Source organism: Balaenoptera borealis, assembly GCF_965194805.1.
Source record: "Balaenoptera borealis genome assembly, chromosome: 1".
Classification (NCBI taxonomy): Eukaryota; Metazoa; Chordata; class Mammalia; order Artiodactyla; family Balaenopteridae; genus Balaenoptera; species Balaenoptera borealis.
The window spans coordinates 132,564,150-132,583,401 of NC_138860.1; the positions used below are offsets into that span (position 1 = coordinate 132,564,150).

Below are 19,252 nucleotides of genomic sequence, written 5' to 3' on the forward strand. Positions count from 1 at the left end.
TAGTTTTCTTTAAAATCAAATTAGTCCATAAGATAAGGACATATGTGCTTCATAGAAAGGTTTTATTGACCGTGTGATCCATTTCTGTGAGATCTATGACAACTTTGGAAAGATTTTCATATATTTCTCACCCTGAGTTGCAACCTGTCTTCAAGGAAGAAATTTTTCAACTATCATCATCCTCACCTGTAACAGTAGTGTGTTGAGCAGGCATGTCTTACATTATGTGTTCTCTGGTAGGTACTGGAAACCTTAATTTTTTTTTTTTTTCAAAAACTGCATTTGACCAAGGCTGCCTTAATGTAGCTCACAAGTTTCAGAATCTAGACCAAGGTCAACATGCTTACTTACCACAGCGTTCTCCTACGTAGCTTCTCTAGGATGGATTTCTTCATGATTCACTTCTCATTATTATTCCTCACTCTTCTTTATTGTTGTAATTATTTAACATGGCACCTTTATCATTGTCCATTATTTTGAGGTGGCAGGGTGGTGATCAAATTCTTTTGCCTTTGAAGTTCTAAAGTTTCACTGAAGCCACTTCACTTCACTAAAGCTATTAAAGCAATTCTCCGATTCCCTCACTTTTTTGATAATAAGACTTTGTACAAAACCAAAGCTCCTATTGAGGATGGCAAGAGAGGAAGAAGGTCTTTGTGGCTATTGACATGTAACTAAGAAAACTTGAATCTGGATTAGGCTTGTTGGATGCCAAATGCAGAGGATCTGTTGCTTGCACCTGCAGAGCCTGGAGTTTTGAATGAAGCACGTTTAATTATCTTCATCCTGAAATGACTGGCTAAACAATAAAAGGAAATAATCCCACTGAGTAAATGGAAAGGGAGTACTCGTTTTTTTATGAGCATCTAATCACACAGGTGTTAAATATCCCTTCTTGACCCTTTCACTGTTGACCTTCCCCAACATCTGTTCTTTGCCATTCCCCACATCTGTCCAATAACATTCGTCTGAAATTGATTTTTTTTCACTGTGCAATTGTTTCAGCTCACAACCATATACAATTTGATAAAAGGGCGGGATGCCTAAATTTCAGCATTGCACATAAATCAGTCTATTCCAAAGGATGCCTTTGTACTTATGAATTTGAGGGGCCAAGTAATCACCTTCTTTGCTGCTTTGGTGTAATTAAAAGCAGTTACATCTGAGTAGAACAAAAAAACTATCTCCATGGAAGGAAAAACAGTTCCAGAAATAAAAATCCTATACATGCATATATTTACACTCCTACTCTCACTTCTGGGCCAGGACCAAAATTCACAGAGAAATGGAGGGTGATGGTGAAGGTGAAAGAAATAAGCCCTGCGAGCAACCACTCAGGTTTTACCATTTGATTGTCTTTTCTAGGAAGGGCCCAATATGATTTCCTAAAACATGGAACATTCCAGTGGAAAATGAGTGTTTGGTACAACTTAACCAAGCATACATAAAATTCACTGTTGGAGATTTAATTAGTCATAATTGTTATGAGGTATATATTTCTAGCAAACAAATGACCCTATCCTTCTAATGCAAATAATTTCATCACGTAAAACTCATTAGTCTATTATAGCTCATAAGCACACAAAAGTCTGTTGAACCAGTGATGACTGTTGACTTGAAAAGTCATGTATCACATAACATAGGATGTGGAATAGACATTAGACATCTACTTTTCTAACTGTCCAACATATCCAGAATATGTCCCAAGAATTATTAGGCCCACAGGAACTCCAATATAAAATTTTCTGTAATTCTGTGGTCTCATAAATTTGGAAAAGCTCCATACTATAAGAGATTCATAAGGCATATATGGACATCACAGTCTCTAGGATGTGCTCTAGAAAAGAAACCTATTGGGTTTAATTAGACATTTCAGTGGCCATAGAACTCTTTTATTTATACAAAGTAATATGGTTCAGAATGGTGTAAACTTGGAATTTCACCATTTCACTTGGAAAAATGTCTTCTCACTGCCAGTTAACTAAAATGAGTTGACTCAGGTCCAATGTGACCAGTGATCTATTTAATTAAATTTTCTCTCAATTTGTGCCTTTTCTGTGGATTGGCCAATGATTTTCTCATCATCCTAAAGATTACTACAACAGCTTCCTAGCTGTTCTGCCTGTTTCCTCTTCTGCCTCTTTGCAGAACATGTTCCACACATTGGCCAAAAAATCTGCATAAAATGTTAATCAAACCATGTCCCACCTCTGCTCAAAATCTCCAAAACCTCATCCTCTTAAAATAAAATTCAAAGGCTTTACCATGGGCTACCAGACCCTCCGAATCTGAGTTCCAGCTACCCACCCAACCTTCTCTTCTGGATTCTTCCTCTCACCTGCTCAAGTCATGTTGACCATTTTGCTGCTCCTTAAACTTGTTGAGCATGTTTCTACCTCAGTGGTCTCAACTCAGGGTCTTTGACTTTTCTGTTTCCCCTTTTTTTAATAGTTTCCTACAAATAACCACATGATTCCTTTCCTCATATCATTTAATTCTCTGCTCAAATATTGCCTTATCAATAAGGAGCTCTGGAACTGCACCATATAAAATAACCCACTTTACATTCCTTTTTCTTTTACCCTGCTCAGTTTCCATCTTAGTTCATATGGCTCTGGTACTGTGTATTTATGTATTTTCTGTTTGCATATTCATGTACATGCACACACACATACAAAGTCAAGAATATTAGCCCTGTGAGGCCAGGAATGTTACTTTTTCATTAATGTAGTCCCCAGTAAAAATACTTGTTGAATTGATGAAGGAATGAAGAATAAATAAGTGGATGAATCCTCTGCCTCTTGAACAGTCATTTTCAAAAGAGGCAGAATAATAGCATACGGGTTCATTCATGTCCCCAAGAAAAATCAGTACAGCTTTCAAGTTCAAGTTTATAATTTTAGCCTCAAAATGAAATCTACTTAAGACTCCCCTCTCCATATTTATTACTTACACCCCATAGCCCTTTAATTCTCTAACACATAAAATGCTCTTAGGCCTTTTTCTTATTCACAAGTGTTAATTCCTGTTTCGTTCTTTATCTAGGCTTCCATATGTCATTTTAGTATCTCTCCATTTTCAGTGTCCTTCACAGCAGCCTGTGAACCCCCTAGACAACACGATCATGCCCCTTTAACTTGTATGGTTACCTAGTGCTGAGCCATATGCACACTGTACTGCATAATAGCCTTTTAATGACAAATTAGATTTTTATTTCGGTTCATTATGCCTGGGTTTTCAGGCAATGTTCCGGATTTCATGGTTTTGTTTGTAATGAGTCATGGCCCCCTTGACAAACAAGGAGTAATTAAACTAACCAGGTTATCAATAGAAGCTTGTGATGGATCTCCTGTTGCATATGTTATTTCATCTTCAATAATAGTTGTATATCATAAAAGATTATGGCCTCTTAGTGTGACAGAGAGAAAGAGATGAAAGCCTGTGAGAACAAGAGTAAAAATACAATCTTACTTATACTTTTCACAAGCAAAATAGTATCATAAATAATTGACAATAAGTGGGTTTTCATTTATAAATATCTTTTGTAATTTTATTGCCTTATAAGGGGGGGATGTGAATCTTTGCTTAACAAAGAAAGTTAAAATTTATCAAATGGTTCCTTATATTATGTTAGAGAATATGCATGTGTTTGTATTTGTGTATTTATAAATGTGTGTATGTGTATTATCTCATAACATTTTCTTATTCAAACTTCTCTGGTAATCATTTTATATTATTTTTCACCAAGTTATTAGCAAGCACTTTTAAAAAAATATTTCTTTGCAAGTTTTTTTCTAATTGAAACTTTACTATTAAGAATAAAAATCTCACAGAGAAATAGAGGTGGTATAATTTCAAAGTGAAGTATCACCCTTAACAGAAAATGATTACTCTGCTCAGGTATTTTTAAAATGAAAGGCAATATTCTGTTGTAAGAGTGTTTACAGTTTTCACATTCACTGCATATTGAAAAATTATTAAACTCTGTACTTTTTTATTGCTTTCTAAAGAAACTTAAAATAAATCCAAAGTGCACACTTACTCAGATCTTTTGTCTGAATGAATTAGTATTTGCACCTTCTAGGTTCCTGTTGTATTGAACTGTTTCCCATAGTGTTATTTGAAATATGTACTATGTTAAATGTAAACTGGTAGGAAAGAAAACATTTATGGAAAATGACATGCATATAAAACTAGAAGATAGCATAGGAGAAAATCTAGATGACCTTGGGATTGGTGATGACTTTTTAGATACAATACCAAAGGCACAATTCATGGAAGAAATAGTTGATAAGTTGGACCTCGTTAAAATGAGAAATTCTGACTCTGTGAAACACAATATCAAGAAAATAAAAAGACAAGCCATAGACTGAGAGAAAATATTTGCAAAATACACATCTGATAAAGGACTGTTATCTAAAATATACAAAGAACTCTTAAAACACAATAAAAATAATACAAACAACCCAATTAAAAATGGACCAAAGACCTCACTGAAGATATACAGATGGTAAATAAGCATATGAAAAGACACTTCACATCATATCATCAGTGAAATGCAAATTAAAACAATGAGATACCACTACATACCTATTAGAATGACCAAAATCTGGAACACTGACAACTCCAAATGCTAGTGAGGACACGGAGCAACAGGAACTCCCATACGTTGCTGGCGGGAAGATAGTTTGCCAGTTTCTTACAAAACTAAACATACTCTTACCATACAATCCAGCAATTGCACTTCTTGGTATTTACCCAAAAGAGTTGAAAACTTAGTTCCACACAAAAAATAGATGTTTACAGTGGCTTTACATATGATTGCCAATGCTTGGAAGCAACCAAGAAGTTCTTCAGCAGGTGGATGGATAAACTGTGGTACATACAGACAATGGAATATTACTCAGTGCTAAAAAGAAACGAGCTATCAAGCCACGGAAAGACGTAGAGGAACCTTAAATGCATAATACTAAGTGAAGAAGCCAAGCTGAAAAGGCTACATGCTATATGACCCCAACTATTTAACATTCTGGAAAAAGCAAAACTATGGAGAAAATTAAAAAATCAGTGGCTGCTGAGGGTGATGAGGTAGTAAAAAATGAATAGGCAGATATAGGAAAATTTAGGAATAGGAGGACTTTAAGGGTGGTGAAAATACTTCATATGGTATCGTGATGATGGGTATGTGTCATTATGCTTTTGTCCAAACCCATAGAATGTACAGCAGCAAGAGTGAACCCTAATGTAAACTATGACTTTAAGTCATAATAATGTGTCAGTGCAGGTTCACCACTTGTAACAAATGTACCACTCTGGTAGGAGATATTGACAATGGAGAGGCTATCCATGTGTAGGGCAAGGAGTATATGGGAAATCTTTGCATCTTCCACTCAGTTTTGTGTGAACTTAAAACGGCTCTAAAAATAGCCTATTAAAAAAAATGACACATGCATACAACTCCTGATGTTTCCCTCCAAAACTCATCTACCTACAGTCTAACCCATCTCAGTCAATTGGTATTTCTAACTTTCTGTTTAAGTCAAGTGAAATCACCCTCTTTTTTTAAAAAAAGTCTGTCCAGAAATCATGTTGGCTCCAACTTCACAATAGACCCCAAAGCTGGTCACTTTCCACCGCCTCAGGTGCCACCACCCCAGTATGAGCTCCCAACATCACTTGTCTTCTTATTGCAGCAGCTTTCATCCTGGCCTCGCAGTGGTCGCTTCTCAACACGGCAGCCTGAGTGATGTGATACTTTTAAAACAAAAGTCAGGGCTTCCCTGGTGGCACAGTGGTTGAGAGTCTGCCTACTAATGCGGGGGACATGGGTTCGAGCCCTGGTCTGGGAAGATCCCGCATGCCACGGAGCAACTGGGCCCGTGAGCCCCAACTGCTGAGCCTGCATGTCTGGAGCCTGTGCTCCACAACGAGAGGCCGCGATAGTGAGAGGCCTGCGCACCGCGATGAAGAGTGGCCCCCACTTGCCACAACTGGAGAAAGCCCTCTCACAGAAACAAAGACCCAACACAGCCAAAAATAAATATAAAAATAAATTAAAAAAAAAAAAGACCTAAAGAAGAAATACATGGCGAATATCTTTAAAAACAAACAAACAAACAAACAAAAGTCAGATTAAATCCCTCCTCTGTAGTGGTTCACCATTTCACTCAGAGTAGAAGCCAAGTCCTTAAAATGGCCCTCAAGGTCCTATCTGATCTTTCCTCCTTTGGTTCCGTATATTATTCAGGGCTCTGCAGACAAACAAAACCCATAATATATGTGTGTATCTATATACACACACATACCTATACACACATATACATACATACATATGTGATATATATATGATGTATATATACAGAGAGAGACAAAGACAGAGAGAGACAGAGGCAGAGAGAGAGAGATTATATTATGAGGAAATGGTTCACTTCTTAGCTGGCTGAGAAGTCCCACAAACTACTGTCTGCAAGCTAGAGACCCAGGAAAGTCAGTGGTGTAGTTCGGTCCAAGTCCAAAGGCCTGAGAACCAGGGGAGCCAGTTGTGTAAATCTCAGTTTGAGAGCAGAAGACTGGTACCTTAGCTCAAGCAGTCAGGTGGAGAAGGGACAGTCTCCTTTCCTCTGCCTTCTCTATTCAGGCCTTCAATTGACTGTATGATGTGCACCCAACATGGGAAGGGCAACATGCTGCTGAATTCACTGATTCAAATTCTAATCACATTAGAAATACCCTCACAGTCACACCCAGAAATAATGTTTAGCAAATATCTGGATGCTCTGTGACCCAATCAAGTTGACGCAAAATGAACCATCACACTCCGTCTCCTGCTACTCTCCCTTCTTTCTCTTTGCTTCAGTCACACTGATCTCCTTGCTATTTCTCAAGTGAACCAGGCTTGCTTCAGCCTCAGGGCCTTACTGCAAGCTGTTCCCTCTACCAGTAAGGCTCTTTCTCCAGATACTCACATAGCAAACTCGCTCATCTACATCATCTTTGCTTAAATCTTTCCCTGTCAATGAGTCCTACTCAGATTAGCTTTTATAAAATTGCAACCCATTCCTTGCTCTAATTCCTCTTACCTTGCTCTAATGCTTTTTTTTTTTTTTTTACAATATTTCTTCTAACATTTTATTTAAATTACTTATTTATTTTATTTACTGCTGATAGTCTGTCTCCCCATCCCCCCCCACCCCTGTCTAGAATGTAAGCTTTATCATGTCAAGGAGTTTAACTGCTTGTGCCTTGAGAAAGGCCTGGTATGTATCAAGGGCTCAATAACTATTTGATGAATAAAAGAAATGGCTATGCTATAATGAAGCTTTTTAAGCATTATTTTGTGCCAGGCACTGTGCTTTGACCTCTGAATATGCAGAGATGAATCAGATATTTACCCTGCCTTTAGGCAGTGACAAAGACGCCTGGCATACCCATAAATAATTACAATACAAGATAGAAAGTGTGTCGTATGAGAGATTTAGATAAACTACTCAAAAGGGAAAGGTATTTCCAGCCAGAGTAACAGGGAAGAGTATAGAGATGGTGACCCCTAAATTTGGGTCTTGAATCTGTGGAAATGGTGAAGAATAGCATTCTATGTAGAAGGAACCACATTTAAAAAAATCACTAATGTGCTAAAGCATAGGGAGTAGGGAAAAACACAGAATGTGGAAAGAACTCAGACTTTGAGTCAACACGTCTGACGTCAAATCCAAACTCTGAAGCTAAGTAGCTGTGTGACCTTAGACAAATTATTTAACCTCTCTGAGTTTCAGTTCTCACATTTGTAAAATTGGGATAGTGCCATCTCGCCTAGAGTATTCTGTAAGGAAATCATGAACATAAAGCACCAAACCCCGTGACTTGCTCCCAGCCATCACTCAGTGAATAAGAGCTATTATTGGAGTGTAGTTTGACTGGAGTACAGATGAAATGTTCCCATCAACAATGCCATTTTCCAATAGGAAGCAAGGCCAAAATGTATTGCATTTACTCTGCACTCCCTGGGAACATTCATCTATTGTCCAACTTGAAGAATGAAGCTGAAAATGACTAGTTTCGTAAGAGAAGCATAAAACACTGAAAATGTGATGCATTGGCCTATCAGGCATAAGATTACTTTGAATATAGAAGGAATAAAAATATGTGTGCTCTATATTTCGGTTGAAGATTATTTTAACTTACCCGCAGTTTCTTTCTTTCTTTGTTTCTCTTTCAGTTGCTCCTACGATTCAGGAAATTAAATCTGGCACTGTGGCCCCAGGACGCAGCGGATTGATAAGATGCGAAGGTGCAGGTGTGCCGCCTCCGACCTTTGAATGGTACAAAGGAGAGAAGAAGTAAGGACCTTGTGATTATTACTCTGTTTCAAGCACTTTGAGCTAATGTGTTTGTGTTTCAGATATTTACTTTAAGCGGTTTCTTTAACTGGCTTGAATGATTCTCAGCAACCTTCTCTCGGGCAGGCAAACTGAAGAGGCCCACGTGGTGGGGGGGATGAGTAGCTGATAGCATCCAGAAGAAATGTCCACTTTGGTTTATATGATCTCAGCAATGCCTTCAAATCCCCCATCACTGATGCATTTCATTTCTTTCCCTCCCTTCTGAGCCAGCACACCATTGCTCTTGCTGGCAACCATGTTTACTTGGGAAATAAACCAGCTCTTAAAGGACTTGGGCACAGCTTCCATGAGAGCACTCCAAAAGCAATCGGAGCTGCGGACTCTGCCTGGCTTCCTTGATAATCCTCAACCCTTTCACCTGCTTCCCTCTCCCACAAGTCATTTTAACATTTTGTTTTATAGAATGTGGCATCTTAAGTATTCTATCACTAAAGGGACTGTAGAGGGGTAAAATACATGGCTGAAGGACTAACCAAGGGGATTTTAGGACTACTCTAACTTCAGAGCAGCTTGAGGAGCTTCAGAAAGCCTTAGCAAGAGCTGTTGAACAAGAGAAGACAGGACTTGATGACTTTCTCTTTACTTTCAACCAGTGGGCTCATTCAGATCTCTTTACCTGCTCTTATCAAGCCATCAAAGAAGAATAGGCCCCCCTGGGTAAAATGGTAGATGTAATGCAGAGGGGAGGGTATCATCTATAATATATATATTTTTTTGCTTCAAAACTAGGGAAGGGATGTATTCAAGAAAATGTTAGGTTGGACCATATGAACTTTCCATATTTCAGTCAAAAAGGCTAAATGTTGGCAATCCCATACTATTCAACATATACATATGGGGTTTATTTATTAGTGTCATGGCTCATAACTAATTACGGCTAAACGTCTGAACAGAAAACAGGTGAAATCACATAAGAACTTAGACGTTGCCACAATGGATGAGAATGGATGTGACATAAGCAGGTATTTTGTTTCTTAAACTGTAATCAAAAGAGGATTTATGGAAGATATTCTCTTTCAACATCAGCCTTAACAATAAAAGACATCCCCATAACTATCTCATTTGTTTTGGATAACTGACAGTGGTTTTACCTAAAAATTTTCGCAGTTTTATATGCAACCTCTTCTACAATTTGGGCTGCTCAATTACTACTTCTTTTTACTAATTAATTAATGCTTTGACTAATTCTAAATCTTTGCGCCTTCCTGGAAGCCCCTATATTTTTATATACCTAGAATTAGATAAACTGGTCTGTGGTCACCCTTGTCCCATGCTACAGGATTACATATCTGGCAATATAACCTGCCTCAGATTCTGATAATCCAGGCTGGGAAGTCTTCAGTCTGTGATGATCTTTAGAGATAGACATCTGGGAGAGTGGTTCTCAGTCCTTTGAAAATTATGAAACCCTTTGTTCAAATGCAATCTTTTCTGGAAGCCCAGTAAGTGATATCTGTGAAAGTAAGGGTGAATGGAGCCTCTGTTCCACCTGCTCAGAGCCCTCCCTTCCATTAGGACGTCCTTGCAGCCCCTCCTCCCCATCCCTGGTTCTCCGCAAAGCACAGTTTTAAAAAATGACTTAAATTATTTTACATATCTTTCAAAGTCACTTTTGAAACTGTCATACCTTTCTTAAAGGCTAACAAGCAGTACTATTGTTAGCAGCACAAGTGAGAACTCCTTTGCTAAAGTCCATTTTGTTTCTAATAATTTTTTTGCTATATCTCTCTCTTCCCCGTTCCTAAATTCAGTGACCATTGTCAAAACAGGCTACAGCGATCCTCAGCCCACTTTCTTGGCCTGGAGCAAAGATAGCAAAGAGCCATTTGGTGTCCACAGTCATAGCTTCAGTGATTTTTTTTTTTCCAAGTGGGGAGATGGACTGTAGCTTTTATTAGATTTTCAAAGGAGTTTAGAACCACTGCTAAAAACAGTAGATAGATTCCCCCCAATCAGTGCCCCTCCCCAATACACTCACACATGAGAAAATCTAGCCACTATGAAAATCAGATGCACTTATCAAGGGCAAACATATTTTCACTTCAGAATGAAGTATACATTTATCATTTGTTAGAGTTATATTTGAGGAAATATTCAAATTCTCAAATACCACTAGAATATATAAATTCCTCTTAAAATTATAGAAAAGCAAATTTGAGTATATGCAGGGAGTAAGAGAGAGAAAAATTCTGTGTGCTGAATGATTGTTGTTAAACTCACTAAGAGCATCTACCATGCTATCTTTTCAGGGCCCAGGCCATTTAAAATATTTATTTCATCAAAATGAAAAACTATGTAATGAGCACTGCTATTTAACATTAACCCATTTTATTTTCACAACAAACCTATAAGATAGATACTACTCACCTTTTGCTGAAGAGAAACCAAAGCACAGTGTTTTTAAGGAATTTGCACAAGTCTATAGTTAGTGACAGAGCTGGGATTTGAGCCCAGGAAGTCTTGCAAATATTCATGCAGAGTCTGTAGATTTAACCCTTATACTATGGCACCCAGTATTGTCCATGGGACCTCAGAGTCTATCAAAAATAATTTGAAATATCAACGTTAAATGCCACGGTAAAGGCATTGCAGGTAATTTATAAGTTAGCAAAATAAAAGACCGCACATACAAACACTCACTTATACTTTCCCAATTGGTTTCATCAAAGACACAGAAATAATGGAGTCAAGGTAACCAGACAGAAAAGAAACAGATACAGCATGTTTTCAAGTTGTTTTCTTGACCTCAAGGTCATTACCAGGAGCATGAGGCTGACAGAGACTGTCGGAGCAGAGCATAGTTTTTAGAAGATCTTGAGTTTTATTTCCTAGAGATCTTTTATACTTGAGGTTTACAAAAAATATTCAGAAATAACTTACTCTCTTCACTTATACTTAAGGGGATGTTTATAAAAACTCATCTCGCTTAAATCAAGATCTTCAAAGCCAGATCTTCATTCAAATAAATATAAACAAATAAACACAAACAAATAAACAAGAGGAAGTACCTGATCATCTCTAATCTTATCTCTGCCTATAGTTCTTCCACATCCTGTACAATCCGTTTCTGTGTGCTGGGAATAATATGCTTGAAAGCCTTTAAAAAAAAAAAAACCTGCAAAATGAAGCACAATTTAAAGAAGAGAAAGAAACGTTACTGAGGATAAATCACTTTCCAGGACCTTTAAATTCTATCTCATTTATTCTTCAGACCTCTGTGAGGTATGATTTATTATCCTCAATTTACTGATGACAAAACTGAAACATAAGAGACTTAACCTGTCTAAGAGCACTCACTTAAAAGATGCTGTCGGGACACATTTTAGATTTGTCAACCTCTCAGCCCATGTTCTTTCCCTTGTATACATTGCCATTGTTAGTTATCTATTGTGAAGTACAAATCAACCCAAAATTTAGCAGCTTAAAACAGTAAGCTTTTGTTATCTCAGTGTCTGTGGGTCAGGAATCCAGGAGCAGTTAGCGGGATATGGCTCAGGGTCTTTCACTTAGTTCCTGTCAAATGTCACCTGGCGCTGATCCTCTGAAGGCTTGACTAGGGCTGGAGGATCAGCTTCTGAGGTAGCTCGCTCACATGTCCCACAAGTTGGTGCCTGTTATTGACTGAAGGCCTCTGTTAATCACCATACAGACCTATAAATAGGGCTGCTAGACGTCTTCATGACAAGACAGTTGACTTTCCCCAGAACTAGTGATTCAAGAGAATACCATAGAAGCTGTTCATGATCTAGTCTCAGAAATCTCTATCTTTTCTGCAATATATTATTGGTTATAAAAGGTGACCCTATTCAAAAAGGGAGAGGTAATAGGGGAACATAAATATCAAGAGGTGAGAATCATCAGATGCCATCTTCAAAGATGGCTGTCACATTGTCTCCCTCATGGATGATGTAATTGTTTATATATTAGAAATATTAGCCATTTGACCTTTAGTCTGTTGCACTGTTTGGGTAAGCATCATGAGAAAGACTAAAGTTATATACTTGTTATTAAGATATCCCTTTGTATAAAATGGTCATTTTTTAACACTATAGTTTCTTTCAGCATACCTGGCAGGGACAATTCTAATAGGCTAAATTTTACTCTCTATATAAAAACATTTTAAGTATTGGGAAAACAAAAGTTCAGAGTTCAATTGCACGGAGAGCCAAAAATTTAAACTTATTTTCTTAATAACAGAGAAGACTGATAAAAAGAAATACACTCCTTATATGCAGTGAAAGGACACTTCAGAATAGGCTCAGTAAATAATGTCTTTGATAACATGAAATTAAGTTCATCTATAGCTTGAGAACAGTACATTCACTTAGGATTAAGACCAAAAACATAAACTAAATTTTAATGGACTAACGTTTAAATTGGTATTGCAAAAACATAGGTTTTGTATCACTTTGTGGAGATGGTATTACCATCTTGTCTTAGATCAGAATTTTATTATTTGCTTACTTAGTTGAATTCCCTCCTATTTTTTTTAGCTTTCCTCAAATCCAAGCCTGCAACCTAGAAAGACATGCCTTCTTATTTTTTATGATGAGTTTAACTGCTCCAGTCTTATAAAATACTACATACTTTATTCACTTTGCCTATTTTTAGGCAAATGGACAATTGTAGCAATGTCTTTTTAGAATTCTTTAGTCACAACAGGGTTTCTTTCTTAATTCTCTGTTATAATTTAAGGTAAGGATACAAATGTTACAAATAGGTAAATACAAATTTCGTCCATAAGTGAAAAACAAATATGTTGTAAAACATTAAAATGATCAATATATCAGTTAAAAAACAAACATGTATCTAAAAATTGAATATTTTATATTGTATGATGAGAACTTATAATATTTTGACTTTTTAAGAATGAATTTCAAATTTAGTCTATGAATTTTTGTCATTCTTTACAACAAATAACATGTCAGCACACTTCTCACTTCAGAATCCTGTTAATGGTTCAGTCTACACCACTGCTTCAGAGGAAATATGATGAGCATTACCTTATTGCCTGTTGTAAAGGATTTATTATCTATGTGCATAAAACATGCATGCACATGTCACAAAATGTATACAGGTATCACTGAATGGACAGAAGAATGCCTAAAATCAACCAGGTAGAGTATGCCAGGTTCACATTACACAGAAGTATGATGACCTTTTTCAATCAGGTTAGGTTTTCATTTTAGGGAATGATGATTTTTTACTGTTGGCTTTACAGAGGTAAGGTGAACTTGAGAAATCATAATGAAGTGGAGTGACCTTTCCTCTCCTTTTTCCTATTCTAGATTATTTACTACTGGATCATCTAGATGGGCCATAAATTTCATCTGAGTTATTCACTTTGATGAATGCATGTAAGAGGGAGGGTCTTCTTTCCTTCTTTTATTTTCAAGGGGACCAGAAAAATGAGTTAAAATATTTCTCTGTATCTTCAAAGATCCTTTTTCTTTGCTGTTTTCTCATTTAATTTATGTGTGTCACAGTTATGAATACATCACATTTGTATAACCCGTTATGATTTTCAAAGCATTTTTATATTTGATAGTTTAGCAAAATGTGCGTGTTTTTACATTTCACTTACAGTAGAGTCAACTCTTCAAGCTTTGGGTGCTACATAAGAGAGAAAAAGAGAAAGAGATAAATACATAATAGTAACAATTTAAATGACATGGACTTGCTACTCTAAAGATGTACAATAGGAGACATATTCCTTGCTACAACTTCAATCATGCTTCATTCCCATTTGCCTCTGATAGTGTATCTCTCCATTCTAAGTGAGATTCTCAGGTGGAAAATAGGTATCTAATATAACATGGTTCTAAAACAAAAAGCAACTATTTCATCCAGTGCCCAACCATGGAGAATGATGTAAAGCTGTGGTCCACAACATTTTTGGAACATATATCCCTATGAGTAAAATTTGAAACTTAGCAAAACTAACAATATACGCATACTTATTTGTAAATTATGTATATGCATGTCTGAACTGGTGTATTGCTTACATTAAATGACCGACAACAGATAAAATTTAAAAGATGAGATACAAATGCAACATAAATGGACATTTTATTATTTTTTTCTCATACTCCAACAGATCACTTTGTACCCACCTTGAAGTACTTGCCCTCCATTTTGGAGACGCTTGTAAAGTACGTTAGTTTAAAGTAAGGAAGTTTACGGAATTGTCAAGGGCAGTTTTAATGACATGCAACTTTTACCCTATATGCTGACTTTGCAGTCTTACAACACATATTATGTAACTTAATATACTAACTTACCCATTTCTTGCAAAATTCTAACTAGATTATGCCTGAGAAAAATGCTATCTCATAAAGGTAAAATAATTTGTTGAAGGGACGTACAGAATGGGAAGTAAAATCTAATTTCAAGGAAAACTTGGGAGGTGATGGATATGTTTATGGTCTTGATATTGATGGTTTCACCGGTGTATACTAATTCCCAAACTCATTGAGTTGTATATATAAAATATGTACAACTTCATATACATCAATTATACCTCAATAAAGTGATTTAAAAAACAAAAAAAACCTAACATATGTATAAAATAGATAACTGTATAAAAAATAAATAAAATAAAATTCAAAAATTCAAAAATAAATAAATAAATAAAAAATTTAAAAAAATTTTAAAACCCCTAATTTTCTGACTCTTGTGTCAAGATATCCCTCTTCTAGATTTTATACCACAATTTTGATTATTAGGGAGAGACTAGAATTATAATTCTCTACACACACACACACACACGCACACGAACATGCACACGCACACCCCCCTGGCCATCACCCCTTTCATCCTCTCATTTGCAAGGCCGTTATTATAAGAGTAGCAGTTACATATTTTGATTTAGAATGGTACTAGAAATAACCTCATTGCCACCCCATGTTAAAAATGATCTTCCCTGATGACCTGAGATTTTACTTCTTCTCATTGGGCACTTATCTGTGAGATAATTTGCAAAATTTGAAAAGGAAATAAGTTCCTGTGTTGAAAGAACTTGCATTTCTAATGTTATCTCATTATTATGTATTTGCTTGTTTGTTTATTAGTTTATTAATTTCATCCTGATGATATTTCACTCCTTCTTACAACCAAAGTCTTATCAATACAACTCCATCACCCCTGTGATGACTTGGTCATCCGAGGCCAAGATGATAAAGGGTAAATATCTGAAACAAATGGGAGCATCTACAAAAATCACCAAGATGAAATAAGTACTAAGAAAACCCTAAGGGGAATCCTAAGTCCTTGAAAGTACACAGCCAGGGTCCATTCAACTCAAATCAGAGCATTAACAAGTGCTTCAGGGAAAAGGTAGCTTTTGTGCTGGACACCAAAGAATGAATAGTATTTCCAAATATCGCAAGGGGTGCAGAATAATCATTAGCAAGAAAAGAATGCGGTCAATTCATCTGAGCATTGTGTGGAGAGTTTTTTATACTCTGGGGTACAGGATGTGAAATATGGTGTAATAGAAGGTAGATTTAGAAAGGTCTCTTAGGGCAAGACTTGAGGGATCTTAAATGTCATGATAAGACATTTGGGCTGGATTCCATAGGCATTGGGAAGCCATTGGAGGGCTTTGCAAGAATAGTAAAATGATCTACTCCCCATCTTCACAAAATGTTTCTGGAAGCAGTTGGGAGGAATGGATGGGAAAGATATAAAATATGGCTTAAACTAGGGTATTGGTTGTGCAGTTTAAAAGCAAGAGAGAGAAAAGGTAGTATTTGTATGTTTCAGTGTCTGATTAAATACAAGGAAAGGACAATTTGAAGGTAATTCCAAGTTTTCTATCTTGGAATTATTAGCTGAGGCTGGGAACACAGGAAAAGAGATTTGGAAGAGATCTGAGTGCTGAGTTTGGTTTGGGACATTCTGAAATCGGGTGTTAATACTGGATACACAGTCCACCAGCAAACAGGATTTTGGTTGTGTTCTTAATGTTCATAGCGATATTTCCAAAATAAATATTTGATCTTGTCACTTGGTCCTTGAATCCTTCAGTGGTTTCTGATTGTCCCTAGAATCAAGTCCTAACAGCACAGCATGGCATAGGAGGCCTTTGTGTTCTAGCGCCTGTTGACCTCTCTGGCTATGAAACTTGCCATTCTGCTGTCTCACAATAGGGGTTTAGCCATCCTGAAATATTTAATTCCCAAACTGTGACATGATCTCTGTCTTTCAAGCCTCTTCATATGTTGGCCGCTTTGCTTATAAGCCCCTTCCACACATACCCCGACCCTGGCTACCTTTGACTGGCTGCCTTCCACTAGGCCTTTAGTCTCAATTCAGATGTCACCTTCTCTCAGAAAATACCCTGAGCGTTTTCTCCTAGAAGAGGAAGTTCTCCAGATGTACTCCTGTTTGCTCACCTCTGTCAAAGCACAAAGATGCCGTGTTGACCCTCATGTTCACAGCATCTAACATGGTGTTTGGAACACACTCTCTTGCAAGAAAACATTGTGGCCTTTTCATGTTGATAAAGTAGAGCCATTCTTATTCTGATACACTTTCAAATTGATAAGAGAATATTAGTAGAATTGCATCATCCCCTTAGACTGAGGAACACTGTAAACCCGATGTGTGATTACAGAAGAGAAGCTGGTATCCGTTGCTCAATTCTGACTTCCCAGGATTTCTTTGTGAACGTGGTCTCTGCAAAGTGGTTGTGTTGGTATATTGTGGGATGAAATTTGACATTAAAATCATGGGCACATTGATATTAGAAAAGCAGTTCAAGCAGAGAGGAGAAATCTAGTCAAAGGCCAGGTTGTCAGGGATACAGGACTCTCTGCAGTCAGGGAGATTGACACCTGCACTGTAGCCTTTGTTTATTTGATGTAGGGTTAAAAGGCAATATCCTCCCTGTGCAAATCAATCTGTCACAAGTAAGGCAGCCCAAAGGTCTCTAATCTAAAATTATTAATTTCATTAAAATTCATAAAATAAATAAGACATACATTTTAAATAGGCTAATAAAGTCTAAAATCATTAAAATGTCCTAACATATTATAATAACATTAATTTATTCAAATGTACAACTAAAGATAGATACCCCTTGGGGCTAAGACAGTGATGCATGATATTCTTCAGTCTGTTCCTGGGAATAAATGGTACATTGTTTTTGAGCCTTAAGTGCCAAGCAATACAGTAAACCAATAGGTTGCTATAGCAGCATGTTCACATAAATTTTCATTTCTCACTGGTTTCTAGCAGTTCCTACTCCTCCCTCTTTTTACTTTTTTTTTTTTTTAATTTACCTTGCACATCTGTGAAAAGCCTAGATGAGGTTGATAATGTGCATGTAACTGATACTGAGTTTGGCACATCTTGAAATCATGATGCCATGATCCTTTCAGTCACTCTCCTAGATCTTTTCTTTAAAAATAATTTCCTGTATGCTCAATATTTTAATATTTTCCTGCCCTCTGAGAGGAAATGTATCCGTTCTAAGAAACAGACCCTATCATTGAACAATAATAACACCTATCATATATCTAGTGCCTACTGCATTTGATATATACGTGTATATATATATATATATATATATATGTATATATATATATATGCATAGATATTAAATTTTATACGTTTAAAAAACATTCTTACATCAACACTTTGAGATTGGCTTCATTTATCCCATTTCACAGATGAAAAAACTAGGCATTAAAAATATGTAAAAACATAATTCATTCAGTAGAACACGCAATAATTACTTACTGTGTAACTATTAAGTGCCCAGCGCTCTGCTACATATTTAGAATACAATGAATAACAAAACCAACCAGGATCCTTGACTGAATGGAGTTACACTCTAATGGGGAATATAGAACATAATCAAAAGTCACACAAATATATGAAAACTTACAACTGAAATGGTGTTACAGAGAGACGTATTTGATGTTATAATGGTGATTTGACCAAGTCAGAGAGAACCCAGTAACTCCATAGCATCACTAGAATTTGGACTTTAGAGACAATTCTGGACTTAAAAATATTGCATTCTTGACACTTCTCTAGGTTTTATTTTTTTCTGTCATTCTTTTTTTTTTTTAATTTATTTTATTTAATTTATTTATTTTTGGCTGCGTTGGGCCTTTGTTGCTGTGCGCGGGCTTTCTCTGGTTGTGGTGAGTGGGGGCTACTCTTGGTTGCGGTGCGTAGGCTTCTCATTGCGGTGGCTTCTCTTGTTGCGGGGCACGGGCTCTAGGCACGCGGGCTTCAGTAGTTGCAGCATGCGAGCTCAGTAGTTGTGGCTCGTGGGCTCTAGAGCGCAGGCTCAGTAGTTGTGGTGCATGGGCTTAGTTGCTCCGCGGCATGTGGGATCTTCCCGGACTAGGGCTCGAACCCGTGTCCCCTGCATTGGCAGGCGGATTCTTCACCACTGCGCCACCAGGGAAGCCCTTTTCTGTCATTCTTGATATAGCATGCATATACACTGTGGGGAGAGATTTACTACCACCCAAATTTAGTGAACCTAGGGGAAGAAAAACAAACGAGAATTGATGCTGAAGGGGTGTGTGTGTGTGTGTGTGTGTGTGTCAAGGAAGGTAGCCTGAGGAGGGAGGTGAAAGCCCACTTCATGCTTCTCATCTTGGGACTGTGAGTAGCCTGAAAGGCTTACTCCATCGGAGGCTAAAGACACCTGCTGTAAGATGCTGCACTGATGGGCAGAGTTAAGCCCATAATAGATAGTTAAAAGGCCTCGAGTCCAGGGAAATCTCCAGACAGCTGGCTGAACTGGACCCTACATTTTTGTTTGACTTTCTACCCCATTAGTTTCACCTCATGGATTGAACCTGGCATTCCTGGCATGAATGCCACATAGC

General features: G+C 37.1%; 1 protein-coding gene across 1 annotated transcript in view; it reads left to right on the forward strand.

The window, feature by feature from the left end:
• The window catches only part of NEGR1 (neuronal growth regulator 1), a 930,286-nt gene that overhangs the window by 713,335 nt on the left and 197,699 nt on the right, over positions 1-19,252 (forward strand). Inside the window, exon 6 of the mRNA XM_082358652.1 lies at positions 8,216-8,336. Within this exon, the coding sequence (XP_082214778.1) occupies positions 8,216-8,336 (121 nt within the window). The remainder of the gene's footprint in view (positions 1-8,215; positions 8,337-19,252) is intronic.